Here is a 16,319-nt window from a genome sequence, read left to right as displayed (position 1 = left end):
CCCAGAACTGCGGAGGACTGTCTTGCCGCTGTGGTGGCTTTTTACCAGGGGGGAGGGGTCAGTGAGAGAGGGGTGTTTTTATGTATTCTTGTTTTATTGATATTTGCTGTGAACCGCCCTGATCTATGGAAGGGCGGTATAAAAATAATTTTATTATTTATTATAAGGAACACCATTTTACTACAGTATTGTACTTAATGGGACCTGAGTATCCATGGATTTTGGTCCTTGGTCCTGGAACCAAATCTCAGTATCTGGTGTGTGTGTGTGTGTGTGTCCTGGAACCAAACCTCAGTGGATACCAAGGGCCCACTGTATAGACTGTATTTTTAATCTTCAAGCAGAATTTTAATAATATACTTACCAATGTATTTCCTTTTGTACGCCCAGAAGCTGGAAGATTTTTTGATAGATGTGGATCAGATAGGGCAGCAGTCTTGTGAGTTGCTTTTTTGGACTTAACTTCATTTTCACGTTTTCTCTCTTCTTTCAGCTTCTGGCTTTCCTTTCTCATATTACTAGGAGAGGCTGTTGTTTTTAAGTCCTTCCTGTATTCTGTCATGGTTGGTCTGGAGGGAGATGGTTCACCATGTCTTTTGCCTTTTTCTTTTAAAACCTCCTTAGATGAACTTCCACTACTTGACTTTTCCTTCTTGGTTTGTGCATTGGTCGCTGCTTGGTGTGAATGGTGTGACACCAAGTCCCTCTTTCTCTCATACTTCCTCTTGCTGTGAGGTTTTTGGTGGTATTTACATGACGTCTTTGCTTCATCCTCAGACTCTGAATGTAAAAGAATAAATGTCTGAGGGTTTACTGGAAAGGAAGGCTTGGCAGGGTAATTTGGCTTGGTAAGATAATTTCTTAGCACAGTTTGGACGCCAATATCATGTGCACTCAAGAATGATGAAGAAGTAAATGGTTCAGATACTGTTTTCAAAATTTCATCGGATGATTTGCTTTTCAATTCTGCTTCACACAACCCTTTCTTTAAATCTGACATCTCTGGATTATTAGGACTGGATGGCCACCTGTGACTTTCTTTCTTAGAAATATGTTTTACCCTTTTACGAGGAAGCACAGTTTGTGTTTCTTGGTTCCTTTTTTCTACTTCAAAAATACCGTTTACAGAAAGGTCCACCGTTTCTCTTCTTATACCATATTTTTCATCAAGTGCTGAAATTTTATGAAGACTTTCCTTTGAATGATCTTTTCTTCTCTCCAATACAATTACATTACTACCTTTCAATTCATCTTCTGCATTTGTTGAAGATATCTTACAACTTTTGTCCTTTATTTCCACACCTTCCTTTATTTCACTTTTAGAACTGCTTTGTATGGGCAGATCCTCACAGCTTTTCTGTAAAACTGATGTTAAGCCTTTTACTTCTGATTCTGAAAGTGCATCTCTGTGACCTTCTTTTAGCAGTTTGCTTAAGAGAGACTTTAGATTTTGTAGTTCTTCTTCTGAAAACCTTTCATGCAGATTTTGGGTTAAAGGAGGTGTTGTTTGCTCTTCTTTGAGTAATTCTGATTCTTTAATTCCTGTTGGTGATGTTTCTTTGGCCACAACCGGAAGCAAGTTTTCAAGTATTTCCCTTAACTCTTCCTCTGTAATCAGCCCTATTTCTGCAAGTCTCTCCGAAATATGGTCTTGGATCTTTTTATTCAATGCAGACTTTAAATTGGTAACTTCTCTTTTTGAAAGTGCTTGTAAGATATTTTGAACACTTTCACTTAACACAGGTGTTTCTTCAACAAGGTCTTCATCAGATGGAACCTGATCTTCTGGGGTCATCATGTGCTTCCCTTTCCTGGTAAAGGACAACTTACTGCATACTGTTTTCAAATCTTTGGGTGTTACTCCAATTTCTGCAAGTTTATCTTTAAGGTGATCCTGGAGGTTTTTGCTTAAAAATGATTTTAAGCTTGTAATTTCTGCTTTTAAAACTTTTTCTAGGAGAATGTCATAATTGGAAAGTTGTTGGTTATTACTATCTGTTTCTGTGCTCAATGGTACAGTTATTCTAATTATCTCCAATGATTGTGTAGAGGGTTCCTTTTTTAAATCTGCCTTTGAAAGTGCTCTTTTTATTAAACTATCTTGAATTTTGAAAGGCCAAGTGGGTTCTCTGTCATCTTCATGTCTGCTTGCAGATAAGCCTGTCTCTTTAACATCCTGTTCAATTTCAGAAATGTCTCCTGAATGACTGTCACTTAATGGTTTTATCGTTACTATTTCATTCTGTGTAATTCTTTCCTTGGACAAACTTTCCCCCCGCTTCAGCAAATCAGTAGCACTTGGAAAATAAACTTTCTGGTCTTTCTCAGCTACTTTCATGTCTGGAATTATCCCCTGTTGAGAGAGTTTCCCAACAAGACGGGTTTGCAAGTTTTGACTCACTTCTTTCAACGTTTCTATGTCTGGCTCTGAAAACTTTTCACGAGAACTAGCTTTTCTTTCCTCGGGTGATTGCTTCTCGCTGTCACTGTCTTCTCGTTCTTGGGATAGCCTCTCTGCAACTAGGTTTTCAAGGTTTTTGCTTAAAACTGATTCCAGTACTGAAACTTTTACAAGTTTATCAACAAGAAACTCTTCAAGAGAGTCCTTAAGAGACATCTGGGCCTGTTTTATTTCTGCCTCTGATAGTTTGTTTCTAAGGGATTTCTTAGGAATACTAGATGTTATACCCAGTGATGTTGGTTCTTCAGTTTGTGTGGCAATATTTTGGCCTTCTTCTTCTAAACCCATTTTTCTTTCTATGAGTCGTAGAATAGACAGTTGTTCACCACTCCTATTAGTGTCTAGATTGCTATCTTTCTTTGTGAAAGGAACCCCATGAGGTGGATCTTGGTCTTCTACTTCTTTCATATCATCAGGTGTTTCTTCTAGTTGACTGAAAATATCTGTTTTACCTATACTGAGTGGAGGCGGTTGTACTTTACAGACACGTCTCAAGAATGGTTCAAACTTGCTCCCACTAAAAACTGCTTTTTGGAACTGTGGTTTTAGAGAAAAGAGGACATAATTATGATACTCCAAATGGTGAGTGAAAGAGATATGTGAACTACAGTTAGAATCGTCTAACTAAAAGATTGTATGTACAGCGCTGTGTAAATTTACAGCGCTTCATGAATAAAGGTTAATAATAATAATAATAATAATAATAATAATAATAATAATAATAATACAGGGATCCTGTGGGCATGCCACAAAAGATAGCCCCAAACGATTTTAGAAGGGATTTACAAATCATCTCATTTCCTTAGCCAAATTATCAAGATGACCAAAACGGGGAAAAACCATAAATACTTAAAGGTCAATATTAATAGTCCCCCAATTGTAAATATTTGTTAAGTGACAGTGGGAGATAAAGTCCAAAACAACTGGAATGACAAAGGTCTCCCATCTCTGACCAAATATATAGTTAAGAAGCACAAGTGCAATTATACAGCTATGCACAGCTGGAATGCATTTCCCATGAAAAGGGCAGGGGGGTTTAGGCAGCATCACCCAAGACATCTCTATCAGACTGAGAAGCAGAAAGGTCAGAAACAGAAGCTCACTTTCCCACCAAAGATAAAAATAAATTACATAAAACTTTTTTAAAAATTAAATTAAATAAGCTATGTGTTAATGATTGCTCATGAACAGACACAACCCCAAATCCCTATTGCTCACAGGTCAATATAAAAATGTGCCTGGTCTCTAAAGACTTGTGCAGGTGAAGCAAATTTTGGGAGGTTGTGGTATTTGTTGCTAGTGCTCAGAGAATTTTTTTTTTTTAGTATCCAAAGAACATTTCTATTGTCCTCGACTATTTTCTGGCAATCTCTGTCTCCAGCTGCAGCATTTCTTTTCTTTTTAATTCTGTAGGCATTTTAGAACAAACACAGTTTCTTCCTCCCATTTTCCTTTTTTCATTTCCCCCCCTGCTGTAATGCATCAGTAAACAGCACTTTGTAAAATGGCACTTCTGCATTATTATTCCAAGAATTAAAATAAATAAAGGAGGAGAAAAATTGCCCTTCAATCCATAGCATCACACCATCATATTAGGATTCAGTTTTTAAAAACTGAAAGGGCCCTAATGGCATCACTACAAACAAATAATTGAATGAGTGGATGAAGAGGTGACAACAGCCAGCAAAACCCAAAGAGCTATATTGTGAGATTTCACATATATTGTTAAAACTCGCATGGACCAATCTGGAAGAGCCCAGAGGTAAAACAAACAACTTCTAATGATTAAGGAGAAAGGCAAGAGAGTGTCAAAGATGTAGGACAATTCATTTTTGAAATGAACTGTAGGAAGGCTTGTACCTTTTACAGAGGGAATAATTTTCACACAAAACATCCAAGACGTGGCTTGTTAACCAGGCACAGAAAATGGGACAAAGCCAGATCATGCTAACTCCTTGCCCTCTTTTCTGTGTCGGGTCACAAACAATTGACCTCGACAAGAAATGCTGTATATTGCTGCCTCCACTACATACTGCCAATTTCAGCTATATTGTGCAACTATAATAGTGCTTAACCAGCTATTCCTTACCCCATTGTCTTTCAACAACCACTTCTGTTCTGATTTAACAACTGACTCTAGAAAGAATTGACCAGGATGAAAAATTAATACATCAAGGTGTAATTGAGTATTGTATTATATAATCATTATTTTTTCCCATATACATAAGTTTTATTTCATCTGTTCCCAATGTTATCACAGTTTCTACATTTCACATGATGTGTATTATATATTCCATAATAAAATCATTTATTAACTAAGTGGGAACTAAATTCCAATATCTCACTTACATATACTTTTTAAATTTAATGCTACCCACCTCTTCCCCCCATGCAAGGAACAGTCTAATTTAGGTATTATAATTTTGTTTAGTTTTTGTATGGAGTATTGCTTTAATAATCCTATTCACATCCTCGTACCCCTCTCTCTCTTTTATATTCTCAATCATTCTAACCTAATTTCTGAACCAAACGTCTACCTTCTTTGTTGTTTAATCATGACATATTAACAGTGTTAGATTTGAAACCATATATATTTCTTTTTAATTAGTATTTTATTGTTTTAAAATATTTACAGTACATATGTTCACCTGCAAAGCAGAACAAATAATAGCTTTAATTTAATTCTTATTAGGCAGTGCTGTCTAAATTGCTGGAATTCATAAATACCAATACTTTCCTAAGTCAGGTACATTTCAATCAATCTGGTCATAAGCTACCCCAACATTAAGACGCGCTAACTCAGCATTTGACGCTAATAATCTATGGTGGCCTTCAGTTAAAGAATAGTTCCACAATGAATTTTGATTGGTATCACCAGGAGTTGCTGGTCTGGAAGTATGGCCAAAACAAAAACTGAGAAGGTGCATCACCAGTTAGCAGAATACAGTTCCCAAGAAGCGACTTCTTCCCAGGGCAGAGATGTATCTTAACAACTGGTGCTTGAACATCTCAAATTACTTAAGCAGAATAGCTCCACCATCACATAGGATCAAACAGCCAGCTCAGTCAAAAAACATTATGGTATATTTATTAAAAGGTAAATTTGTGAGTTTGGGGTCATGTCAGGTGCAATTTTTAGATGCAGACACCAAAATGATACCATGGACTCTTGAAAGCATTAAAATAAATGCCATCCATTTTTATTAGTCTAACAGCTGTTCTTGCTATTATTATTTATTTTTATTCTTGAATGACAGAGACTGAAGAAGGGATCAACCAGAGAATTTCACTACATTTTTGGGGCAATATTTAAAGCAAGGTCTATACTTTAATTCTTGACCGATGAATAAATATCCAATTTTTTTATTTAAAATGTGCTCATTTGTGAGAGAATCTATATGTCTTCTCTTAAAAGTACACTACTGCTACAAAGATAACATTTTCTGTTAAGTTGCAATATTCAAGCTGCAATACTCTTCCTCCAGAACCATCACTGTTTTTATTGCTATTACAATTGCTGTATGCCTAGAATGTAATTGCATAAAGTGCTATAGAAAGACCTCCACCTCCCTAAACACTCAAGAAGGAGCTCTCAATCAAAGCAAAATTATACAACTGCCAATCAATCAACTGACATATAAAGTTGGTTTATTGTGAATGATCACTCCTGCTTCTCCTAGACCTTGAAAGCATGAAGGAGTTGCATCATTGGCCATCCCCTGACCACAGAAAGCAGAAAGTCATTAGTAATAGGTTCCAGATGCATTAGACTACAATTCCCACCATCCCTATCTAGTATGACTCCTTGATTGGGGATAATGGAATTGTAATCCAACACACTGGGAAAATCCCAAATTGGTCTTGGTTGAACTATAATCAGCTGACCAAAAAAAAATCTGGCTTCGTTCGTCCTGTTTCTTCTCCCCAACTGCCAGAATATAATAGGGATTGAAAATATGTTTATCTATCTGTGAAAAGTATTTTCTTCTGTTACTCTTTACTATATTTCATTTCATTTCATTTCATTTCATTTCATTTCATACAGAATTCAAATTGCTGGAAACAGATCTTTACTATTAAAAAGTGATGCTGTTTACCTGATGATTTAGGAGTTACACATTCATCCAAGACAGGCAGAGGGAAATCAGACCTGGGAAGTGATTCCTTTGACTGTTGGGAGACAATATATTGGGGGGGGGGAGAGTTGTTTATTTTGACAAACATTTGAAAATTAGAATGACATAATAATATACAGAATAATGAACTAAAGTTAACACAATTATGCAAAACAGAAGACACAGAAGAAGCAGCCCTCTGTTTTTATCATACTTGCAATTATTCTTTATGAAGGGACAATGTTAATAAATTCAACTTAATTGTGCCTGTTTTACTCAGAATTATAATTATCAAGTGCAACTTAATGTTCTGCAAATGGAAGTCGATATTGTTCAGGAAAAACGTCTGGTAACTGGCTACAAAAGGCTATGCTGTGATAAACATGTTAGCCTTTAAGCTGCAGCAAGTTTCTTTGTGCCTTTTGCCACGATGGACTAACAGGGATATCCCCCATAGAAACCAATTCAGATTTGCGTTTCTAATTCTTGAAAGTACTGTGGTTATTTATACTGGCCCAGGGGCTTGCAAAATAAGTGGGCATAAGTCATTGCTTCTAACGTGCTTGCCAGTTAGGAGTAAATATGAGTATAAGAGGTAGAAATGGGTAAGGAGCTAATACAGCTTTGGGCTAATGCAATTTCCAGCAGCCATTTTACAAACCAAATGTGTAAAAATTAATTCTGGTACTATGTGCCCTCTATCACCCCTGGGGATAGCTAACATGAGGGATATTTTGCATGCTGATATTCCTGACTAACATGGCTATATCTGAATTTTACACCCATGAGGGATCTTCTTCTCTGCTCTTGAAAAAGTGGCTAAATGCTTACTGCATTAAAATTTATCCAGTGAGCTTGCGCAATCACCATGAAAACAAGGATGGGTAATATAATCATCATAACGTATCAGCTAGTTTTTGTCCTGTGTTCTATTTGTTTTAATAACCAATTGCAGGTAAATCATGTTTACAGCATTTTGCACACATTTTGATTACTCCATTCCTTTTTTCAGTACTCTATAATCTTGTTGGGGGGGGGGACAGATCTTGTTATCAAACTATACACCCTTTTTTCTTCTACAGAGCCTCTAAGATACTCTTAATGCCCCAGCACTAGCCCTGACCTCTTCTAGGGCACAGTGAGGGATGCTGAAGAAGAGGACAGCAGTGGCTGCTTCTCTCTGGTGTTTATCACATGGAGGTTTTTGTGTTTTGCAGCTCAGATTCAATGATGCAAATTCATACAATAACGTGATGTGTTATCACATGTGATTAATTTCTATGGGTGCTCCTTCCATGGGGCTTCCAGAGTGAATCCAAAGTGACTCCTCATTTCGATGAATTTGGAAAAAAGTGAATTCACAGAATTTGCATTCAAGCTCGCTTCGATTTCACTCCAAATTGGTCTGGTGTAGAATGCAACTTTGCTTCTGTTCTGGTACACCACCGCGAACCCCCCTGGGTTGCAAATTTCCCATGATGCAGCACTGCAATTTCCCCCCATTTCCTTTCAGTAGTGCTTCCACTTTCAGGGCAACTCATTTTTTTGGAATATATATATGTGTATATGTGCGTGAATGTGAATATACAGATCTATCTATCTATCTGTCTGTCTGTCTGTCTGTGTGTTGAAATTGCTGAAATGGAAGGAAAAATAAAAAAAGGGGATGAAGAAAACACAGAAATATTCACGAGGCAAATATTCACGCAATCACGCAATTATGCGAAACAGGGTACTGGATGAGATTTGCCTCTGGCAGGCCCAGCCAAGAAGTTTAGTAGGCTAGTGGCAACCCATATAGCTGCTGTATGTTTCTATGATAGGTGGAGAAGAGACAAAGTGTTCCCCCGGCATTAAGTATAGCAATGCTGGGGCCTGCAGAGGAAGGAGCCAAAGATCAAGCGCCATGTCCTACTTTGACAGCCCTTTACTCACTTGGTTGAAATCCCTACTTCCCTGGCAGTGGGTTAAAAATCAAGACTAGTCTAACCTTTCTATAAATGTATCTAGTATGTTTTTCCTCTAAAGTACCTACTGAACTGTTACAGCTTTTCCCAAAGATTTCTAGGGCTTGTGATGGGAATTTTCAATGAACAGTTCCCAACCAACTTCACAGAACAGCATCAATAAGGCTCCCTCGGTTAAGGGAAAAAGCATGTTAAAGGGGGCAGTTAAAGATCTGACACAGTGCAAGAGTATTATCTTTAAAAAATTGGCCCACTCCATCTTTTAACATATCTATGAATAGGGCTGCTGCCACACTGCAAATTAATGCAGTCTGACAGCACTTTAACTGTTATGGCACCATCCTATGGAGTCCTGGGAGTCGTAGGTTTTTGTTTCGTTTTGTTTTGTGGCACCAGAGCCTTCTGACAGAGAACGCTAAATATCTCACAAAACTACAAATCCCAGGATTCCATAGCACAAAGCCATGGCAGTTAAAGAGGTAACAAACTGCATGAATTCTCCCGTGTAGATGCAGCCTTATATGCTACTACTTCAAAAGAGAAAGAATGGGAATGTAAAAAATTCAAATACTGTAGCTTGTCCATTAGAAAAGGACAAATGGAATAACCTTATTTCTGTTTAGAGCAGGGTGGGCAGGGGGACAGGCAGTGAGATAATATATCACCTGTATTGGTTCTGGCATATATTCTATGGTAGCTGGTTTTTTCACTGTGGCAGGTAGTTCCTCTTGTCCCATAGGACCTGCAAAAATAAAACTTTCAGAATCTCCTGTTTCAGAAAATTCTGCTGGTACTTCACTGGAACTCGATAGTGAGGTTTCAGATTCATGGGAAAATTTTCTTCTTCTGACTTTATCTTCCACAACATCTCCACTTGAAGATCTTGAAGGATAGGTAGTGCTAGAAGTTACAGCCAGCGTTGGAATAAGCTGGGTAGTTTCAGTGGATCCATTCAGAAAATTTGTCACTCCCACTAGTTCACCTTCTGATTCCAGTTCTTCACCAGATGGCTCAAGTTCACGAGGTTGAAAATATAAGTTAGATACATCATGTGGAACACTTGCCCACTCCTGGAAAATAATTAAACAACACCAACAACAGTAGTAAGCCATATTTAAAATAAGTACTAAAATGTAACCTGGAATGAATCCACTCATAAAAATGTTCCAACTTTAATTAAATATATACTACTTGAAACATGTTAAAGAGCAGCCCTGAACTAATCTAGTCTTTTCAAGGGAACTCAGAGTCAAACTAGACGCTGGGGGACTGTGCATTTCTTTTGATTAACATGTTTTCCCTCTCACAATTTTTTATTAGTATATGCACCAGCAATTAGACTTGCATATTAAGCTTGTATTTACTTTCCAACGAACAATCACAAAACAAAACATGTTAAATAAAAATATGCAACTGGGGACAATCACATAGTTTGACAAAGAAAAAATCTTTCACCACTCAAAGGAACACCTCTTCTAAATAAATGCTAAACATATAAACTCATGTGATTTTTAGTAATCCTTCACTAAAGAGAGGAATTTAAGAACATTTCATTTAAGAATTTGAGAATTTAAGAACATTTTCATTCCAAAAATCCACTGTTAGTCTCTTGATGTGTATGAAAGGAGAAAGATGAAGTCAGAATTGTTTTTTTGTTCTGAATGCATAGCTGGGTTACTTATTGGACATTCACTCAGTCTTGCAATCTTTAGACTAACTGCAAATTTCACAGTCAAAATACCTGGCATTTTTGGACTTTTCTGTTCCTTATCCAACACTTACTTTTTTGTACCACATAGCTTGATTAAATTTTCTGATGCATACATCTTTGGTATTTGAGTTAACCTTTAAAAAGTATTGCTCAACTTTGGATTTTGTTTTTAAATAACCAATAAGGTCTCTTTTCAGAACTTTTTTTCCATTACAAGAATTGTGTTATCCCTGCACTCCCCGAAACATTTGGGAGAGTGACTCACACTAGCCTCTTTATCTGTAGTATTATCACAGTTTTTATTGTATAATGCAATTTACCAACACTGTACATCCATACCAGAATTTCAGGTGGTTGCATTTCATTTGGTTGTAATTCATCTGTCTGAATCTCATCTGGTTGAATCTCAGGTGGTTGAATCCTATCTGGTTGAATCTCATCTGCTTGCATTCCATCTGGTTGCATTTCATCTGGTTGTAATTCATCTGTCTGAATCTCATCTGATTGATTCTCATCTGGTTGAATCCTATCTGGTTGAATCTCATCTGCTTGCATTCCATCTGGTTGCATTTCATCCGATTGCATTTCATCTGGTTGTAATTCATCTGGCTGAACCTCATCTGGTGGAATGTCAGGTATTTTTTCTTCTTCCACAACTCCTACTACTATAGATATGGAAAAAATGTCAGAACTTTTTTATAAACAGAAAACATGAGCTACTTACTAATAACATAGCAGAGCTTTTAAGGTACTTTTCCTGCTTTTTGGATGTTTAAAATTCTCATTCTTATTCTTGGGTTTTTTTTTTTTTTTTTTTGCATACAAAGCACAACTGATAACACTGTGCATTGCAGCTATGGACAACAATTCCTGCTGCATAAAAAAAATTGAAGAGGATCCCTAATTAAAACAAACAACAAACTCCTTTTCACTCATTGAATGAATAATTTATTACGGCACATGGCCAGCACAAAATAATAAAATGTTTTGCAGAAATTACATTGCATTGCATCCATCAGAAACATCGTATTCTAGTGTTTCGTATGGATACATATATACCTATAAATGTCAAGAATAAAATCCAGAGACATGCATCTAAATGGATTTAACAGTATACTAAAAATAAGGGTATAACAGAGATAATTGACTATTTAGCTATCAAAATATCTCCGGAAGAAGTTATACAGTAGTTTCCTGCATCTGTTTTAAAAAGTTTTTGCAGCAAATAATAGCAGCTACAAAGAATTTAGCAACTCTGATAGTTACATATTCACTGCTGTCTGCAAGAAGATAGTACACATAAAATTTCTCCTGCCTGCCAGGAAACTTATAAGCCGGGCACGCTGTTCAGAATAAAGGGAGCAACAAAGGAGAATATGACTAATAGATTCAATTTCTTCAGAGCCACAAGGGCAGAGCCGGTATTGGTATGGTATCCTTTTAAATCTGCCTTCCAATACACCAGACGGAAGGATATTTAATCTTGCAAGCATAAAACAATAAACATTCCTTATTGTCAGGGATGTCAGTAAGGCCGGTGCAGGTGCCTGGAAAAGGCTCCTGAGGATGCTGGGGGTCTTTCTATGAAGTCTGGGGAGTTTTGGGGTGGATTGTAGGCAAAATAAACCAGTCTAACATCAACCCCCACAAAATTTAAATGATTTTGAGGGGGGTCTGGTGGATTTCAGGAGTTTCCCAAGTTGGGGGGGGGGGTTCTTGCAGGATGTACTTTCTCCACCCTGGGTATATGGAGATCCAATCTTTCAAATATCGGTAGTCTGGAGTTAAGCTGTATTTATTGTTGAAGGGCTAGAAGTTTCTAAATGAGTGTTGTCTGCTTTTTTGGGGCGGGGGGTATTCTAGAGGGTTTTGTATCTCTCTGCTTTGTGTGATGGGTGTTCCCTGGGTGTGTTTATTGGAACAGTATTTCTCTGAGTATCCCTGATTTGCTTCTCAAAACAAGTATTTTGAGAATATGAAATATAGGTTGGTGTTTGGTTCTCAACCCAGCCTCTGAATTGTACTGTTTTTTGGACAAGTTACTTTTATTGGAATCTTTAGTTTCCTTTTGGGCAAGTACAATAACATCCAAAATCCACAGTGATAGCTTTATTGGGAGAACCAAAATAAACAATCTACATGCTGCAAGTTTTCAAAGCTCCACCGGATTTTTCATCAGGCAACGGTGTTAAAAATTATACAACAGAAAGAAAGAATTTTTTTTTACTATGTTAGTCATAGCCCTCCATTTGGTCAAGATGTTGAGGTCGCTGTTCTCTGCTGTTGGGGGGGTGGTATTCATGCAGGCAGACCCCTCCTCCATCTGGCCATGTGTGCATTGGAGGCAGTAGCATTTTGTCTTGCTAATGGGATTTGAAATTTACTTCCTGGACTTTGTCTCTCACAATCCACATGGCCAGGAGGAGGAGGGGCCTGTCTGCATTAATACCCCTCCATACCATCTAAACTGACGACACCACAACATCTCGACAAAATGCAGACCCATGACTAACACCGTCAATTTTTTCTTTCTCCTGTATTATTTTTAACACCTTTGCCTGATGAAGATGCTACTGAAGCTTTGAAAGCTTGCAACATGTATGTCCCCAATAAAGATATTACTGTTTTGTGGATTTTGGATATTATTGTACTTTGCTGTATGGACAACACAGCTACCCCTGGATATGCCTTTTGGGAAAGTTAGTGTTTCAGTACAGTACGTGATGTAAAGCATGCAAATTGGCATTTGGGGCTCAAAATCCCACCCTTTATTTTCTGGGCAAATAACCTGCCCCCCCCCCCCCCCCGTTTTTTTTGGTACTACCAGGTTTCTACAGCAATCATTTTATGAGGATTCTTTTCGAGAAGAGTTTAGAAAATCTAGAAATGTGCCCAAACATTTGGAGACTGCGGGCAATATTCTTTCACTGGGCCATTTCTTTCAAGTAACTGCCAAGTTTTTAAGGGGCTGATCCGTTTTGTTATCCACCACATATGTAAATCTCTAACAAGTGGGAGGGCCAGTGACATTAGCTGGATGTTATATGGCTCCCCTATCAACTAGTTAAAACTCAAAAGAAATTCCACATTTCTTTTCATTTTAACTCATACTTCTCATTTGCAAAGAAGGTAATATTAAACACTGGAATTGCACATGCAAATACATGGTAAAAATTAGGTAACTGACCCACTGAACTCTCAGCTCTTGCTTTAAGAAATGAATATAAAAAAATATATGAATGACTACTAAACCTATGGAAGGAGCAACTTTGTGTCCAGGCATATGAATCTTCCCAACGATTTCCCTGAAGCGAGACATCTGGTGGGGAGGAAAAAGTGTTGAAATATTAAGTACGTGCTCCCCAGCATACAAAATTCTCCCTGCTGTGATAATCAGTGCTAGAATATTGCACTAAATTTTTAAACTTTTATCCTCTCCCTGGGATTACTACTTTAAAGATTTTAACAATTAAATACAATTTATTCTCTCATACCTAATAGCTATTAAAATGTAATGGGACAGGGCAGTGAGCAGAACAGAATTGCTTCATATATGTGTTGGCAGGGAAGCTTGTTAATTCCTAATTATACAACCACTTAACTGGAGCGACTACACTGAGGACTTTATCACATGTGGCTTTTAAACTATAAAAGTTTGATAATAGACTTTGGTGATATGTCTCCTTGTTGCTGCCTGTTCTACCAATCATGGGTAGCCTCCCCCTTGCCAGTGATGGGGAAAACCCATCAATAAGCCCCTCGTTGTGCTTGTATAGTGCTAGAGCACAAACAGTTCCTGTGGCAGTTCTGGGACTGCACAATCAGGTAGTGTCAGTGTTTCCTCTTCTCCCCCTTCCCTTCGTTATTCCAAAACCACCATGTTGTCGTTGTTCTACTTTATTTTTTCTTCTTTTAATTTTTTAAAACTACATTAGTACAACTCTGGAATTGCATCTAAAAAAACCACACAGACACTCATGCACACATTTATACAAAAATGAAAGACATGCAGGGTAGGGCATAGGGCAGGGAGGTAGGGTTAAGGATGAGACTGAAGGAGAGAATGCAGGACCAGCAATAGCCTGTTTGTTCTAATGAAGGAACAGGAGGTATGGAGTGCTCCTGGTCTGGTAAGTTATGTGATAAAATCCTGAATGTTCTGCCTAGCCAACCATCCAACAAGCTCTTAAACAGTAAGCGTTATTGACAGGAAGAGGTAGGTTTTGGGCACTGATACATAAATAAGCACACATCAATTCATGCTCTTAAAACACATCTGAAAATGTTAGAATATCTTGTAAAACTAATTCTGATGTGATTGTGGAGAACATGTTACTTATTCATAGTAGGCTGCATTACATACCCATAATCATATTTGAGCATCTTAAAGATGCTTAACAACTTTCCTCTAATGTTCAAAACAATTTACAGTATATTGCACAGATAAATAAAACAGAGCTCCTGATAAAATTACTGATAGAATAATTGAAAACTTCACTGGAGAACCAGTGCGGTATAGTGATTAGTGTGAGGGAATGGGACTTGTGAGGGACAGATCTAAGTCTCTACTGAACTGTTAAATTCAACCAGCCTGGAACAGTCTCTCAGCCTCACCTACTTTACAGAATAGTATTTACAGGGCCAGCATGGTGTAGTGTTTTGAGTGTATGCTCAGTCATGTAAACCCACTGGGTGACCTTGGGTAAGTCACACTCTCTCAGCCACAGAGGAGAAACCTGCCAAGAAAACCCCCATGATAGTCCCTTGGGGCTGCTGTAAATCAGAAATGACTTAAAGCACACCACAACAATAACAATATGTGGTGAGAGGATGAAGTGGGCAGGACAAAAGCCATGTAGGTTGCCTTGAGCTCACTCAAGGAAAGGTAGGATACAAATGTAACTAATTAACTATCTATCTAACTAGCAAATATATAAATAAACAGGTTGAAAAACATTCACAAACCTTTACTATGCATAAACGCCAGACTATAAATATGTCCTTTGTTGTTGTTAACTGCGACCCTATGAATGTGGCCTTACATTCCTCTTTAATGAAGGAATCAGGACAATCTACTAGCAAATTTATTTAAAGAGTTTATTCTACCACTTAAAGGCTGAAACAGAAAAGAGCCTACTCTGGCACCCACTGATGATCTAACTTCCTTGTTTGAAGAGACTTGGTGCAGAATCTTCCTTGCAAATCTTTAAAATGTTATACAGGGGATGTTATCAAACAAGGGGAATTGGAAGCATAATCCAATGGCAATTGGAATGCAATCATGGGGTTTAACGTTATTGAGTGATAGACTACCACACACAATTTCGGGCAATGAGACGTCAGTCCGAACACAATCATGGGGTTTCACGTTATTGCGTGAGAGGTGATCACATGCAATTTTGGGCAATGGCAAGCTATTTTTGAGCAATGGGAAGTCAGTTCGAACGCAATTCGAATTCACGTATATTTGCTGAACTAGCAAATTCATGTGAATGCGTTCTGGCTCCACTTTCTTTTCATTCAAAATTAAGAGAAATTTCTCCCATGTGATAACGTCCAGGTGAGACACTTCCTGAAAGAAATTGGTCACAATCTATATCAAGGTTTTGATATCAAAACCACCATCTTTGCTAGTTTCAGTCCAAAGAACACCTATCACACAAATACCATTTGTGCTGTTATGATTCAGTTTGAGTATTTAGTAAAAACTACCTGAAAAACCGTAAGGAATGGAGGTAAATTCAGATGTAACACTTCTAGCTCTGAAATATGTATAAAAAAGAGGGGGAGGGGGGGAAGAAACATGGCAGCAGTTTTAAGATCAACTGATTTTGGTTTTAGCCTGAGCTAACTTCCCTGACTATTAATGAACTGATGAATTGTTATTTTAGAGAACTAATAGGAATGTCTGTTAATTCAGTATTAGTGTTTTATTGATCTTATTTTGTATTATTTTATCATTTTTACTGATGTAATCCCGCCTTAAACCTTGGGAGAGGTGGGAAATATAAATAAATTATTATTATTATTATTATTATTATTATTATTATTATTATTTGGCTATA

At 37.5% G+C, this 16,319-nt stretch overlaps 1 protein-coding gene across 14 annotated transcripts in view; it reads right to left on the bottom strand.

Moving 5' to 3' along the window:
• The window catches only part of C2CD6 (C2 calcium dependent domain containing 6), a 53,637-nt gene that overhangs the window by 14,065 nt on the left and 23,253 nt on the right, over positions 1–16,319 (bottom strand). For 12 of the 14 annotated variants that reach the window (XM_042454541.1, XM_042454570.1, XM_042454486.1 and 9 more), the window contains 6 exons: positions 13,507–13,573; positions 10,594–10,919; positions 9,209–9,613; positions 6,559–6,631; positions 4,551–4,597; positions 365–2,998 (listed from right to left, as the gene is read on the bottom strand). In XM_042454541.1, the coding sequence (XP_042310475.1) occupies positions 365–2,998; positions 4,551–4,597; positions 6,559–6,631; positions 9,209–9,613; positions 10,594–10,919; positions 13,507–13,573 (3,552 nt within the window). The remainder of the gene's footprint in view (positions 1–364; positions 2,999–4,550; positions 4,598–6,558; positions 6,632–9,208; positions 9,614–10,593; positions 10,920–13,506; positions 13,574–16,319) is intronic. The other 2 variants (XM_042454580.1, XM_042454589.1) reach the window with 1 other exon arrangement.

This window comes from Sceloporus undulatus, chromosome 1, assembly GCF_019175285.1.
Source record: "Sceloporus undulatus isolate JIND9_A2432 ecotype Alabama chromosome 1, SceUnd_v1.1, whole genome shotgun sequence".
NCBI lineage: Eukaryota > Metazoa > Chordata > Lepidosauria > Squamata > Phrynosomatidae > Sceloporus > Sceloporus undulatus.
The sequence above is the reverse complement of the archived record's forward strand: the minus strand, read 5'-3'. Positions and strand labels throughout refer to the sequence as shown.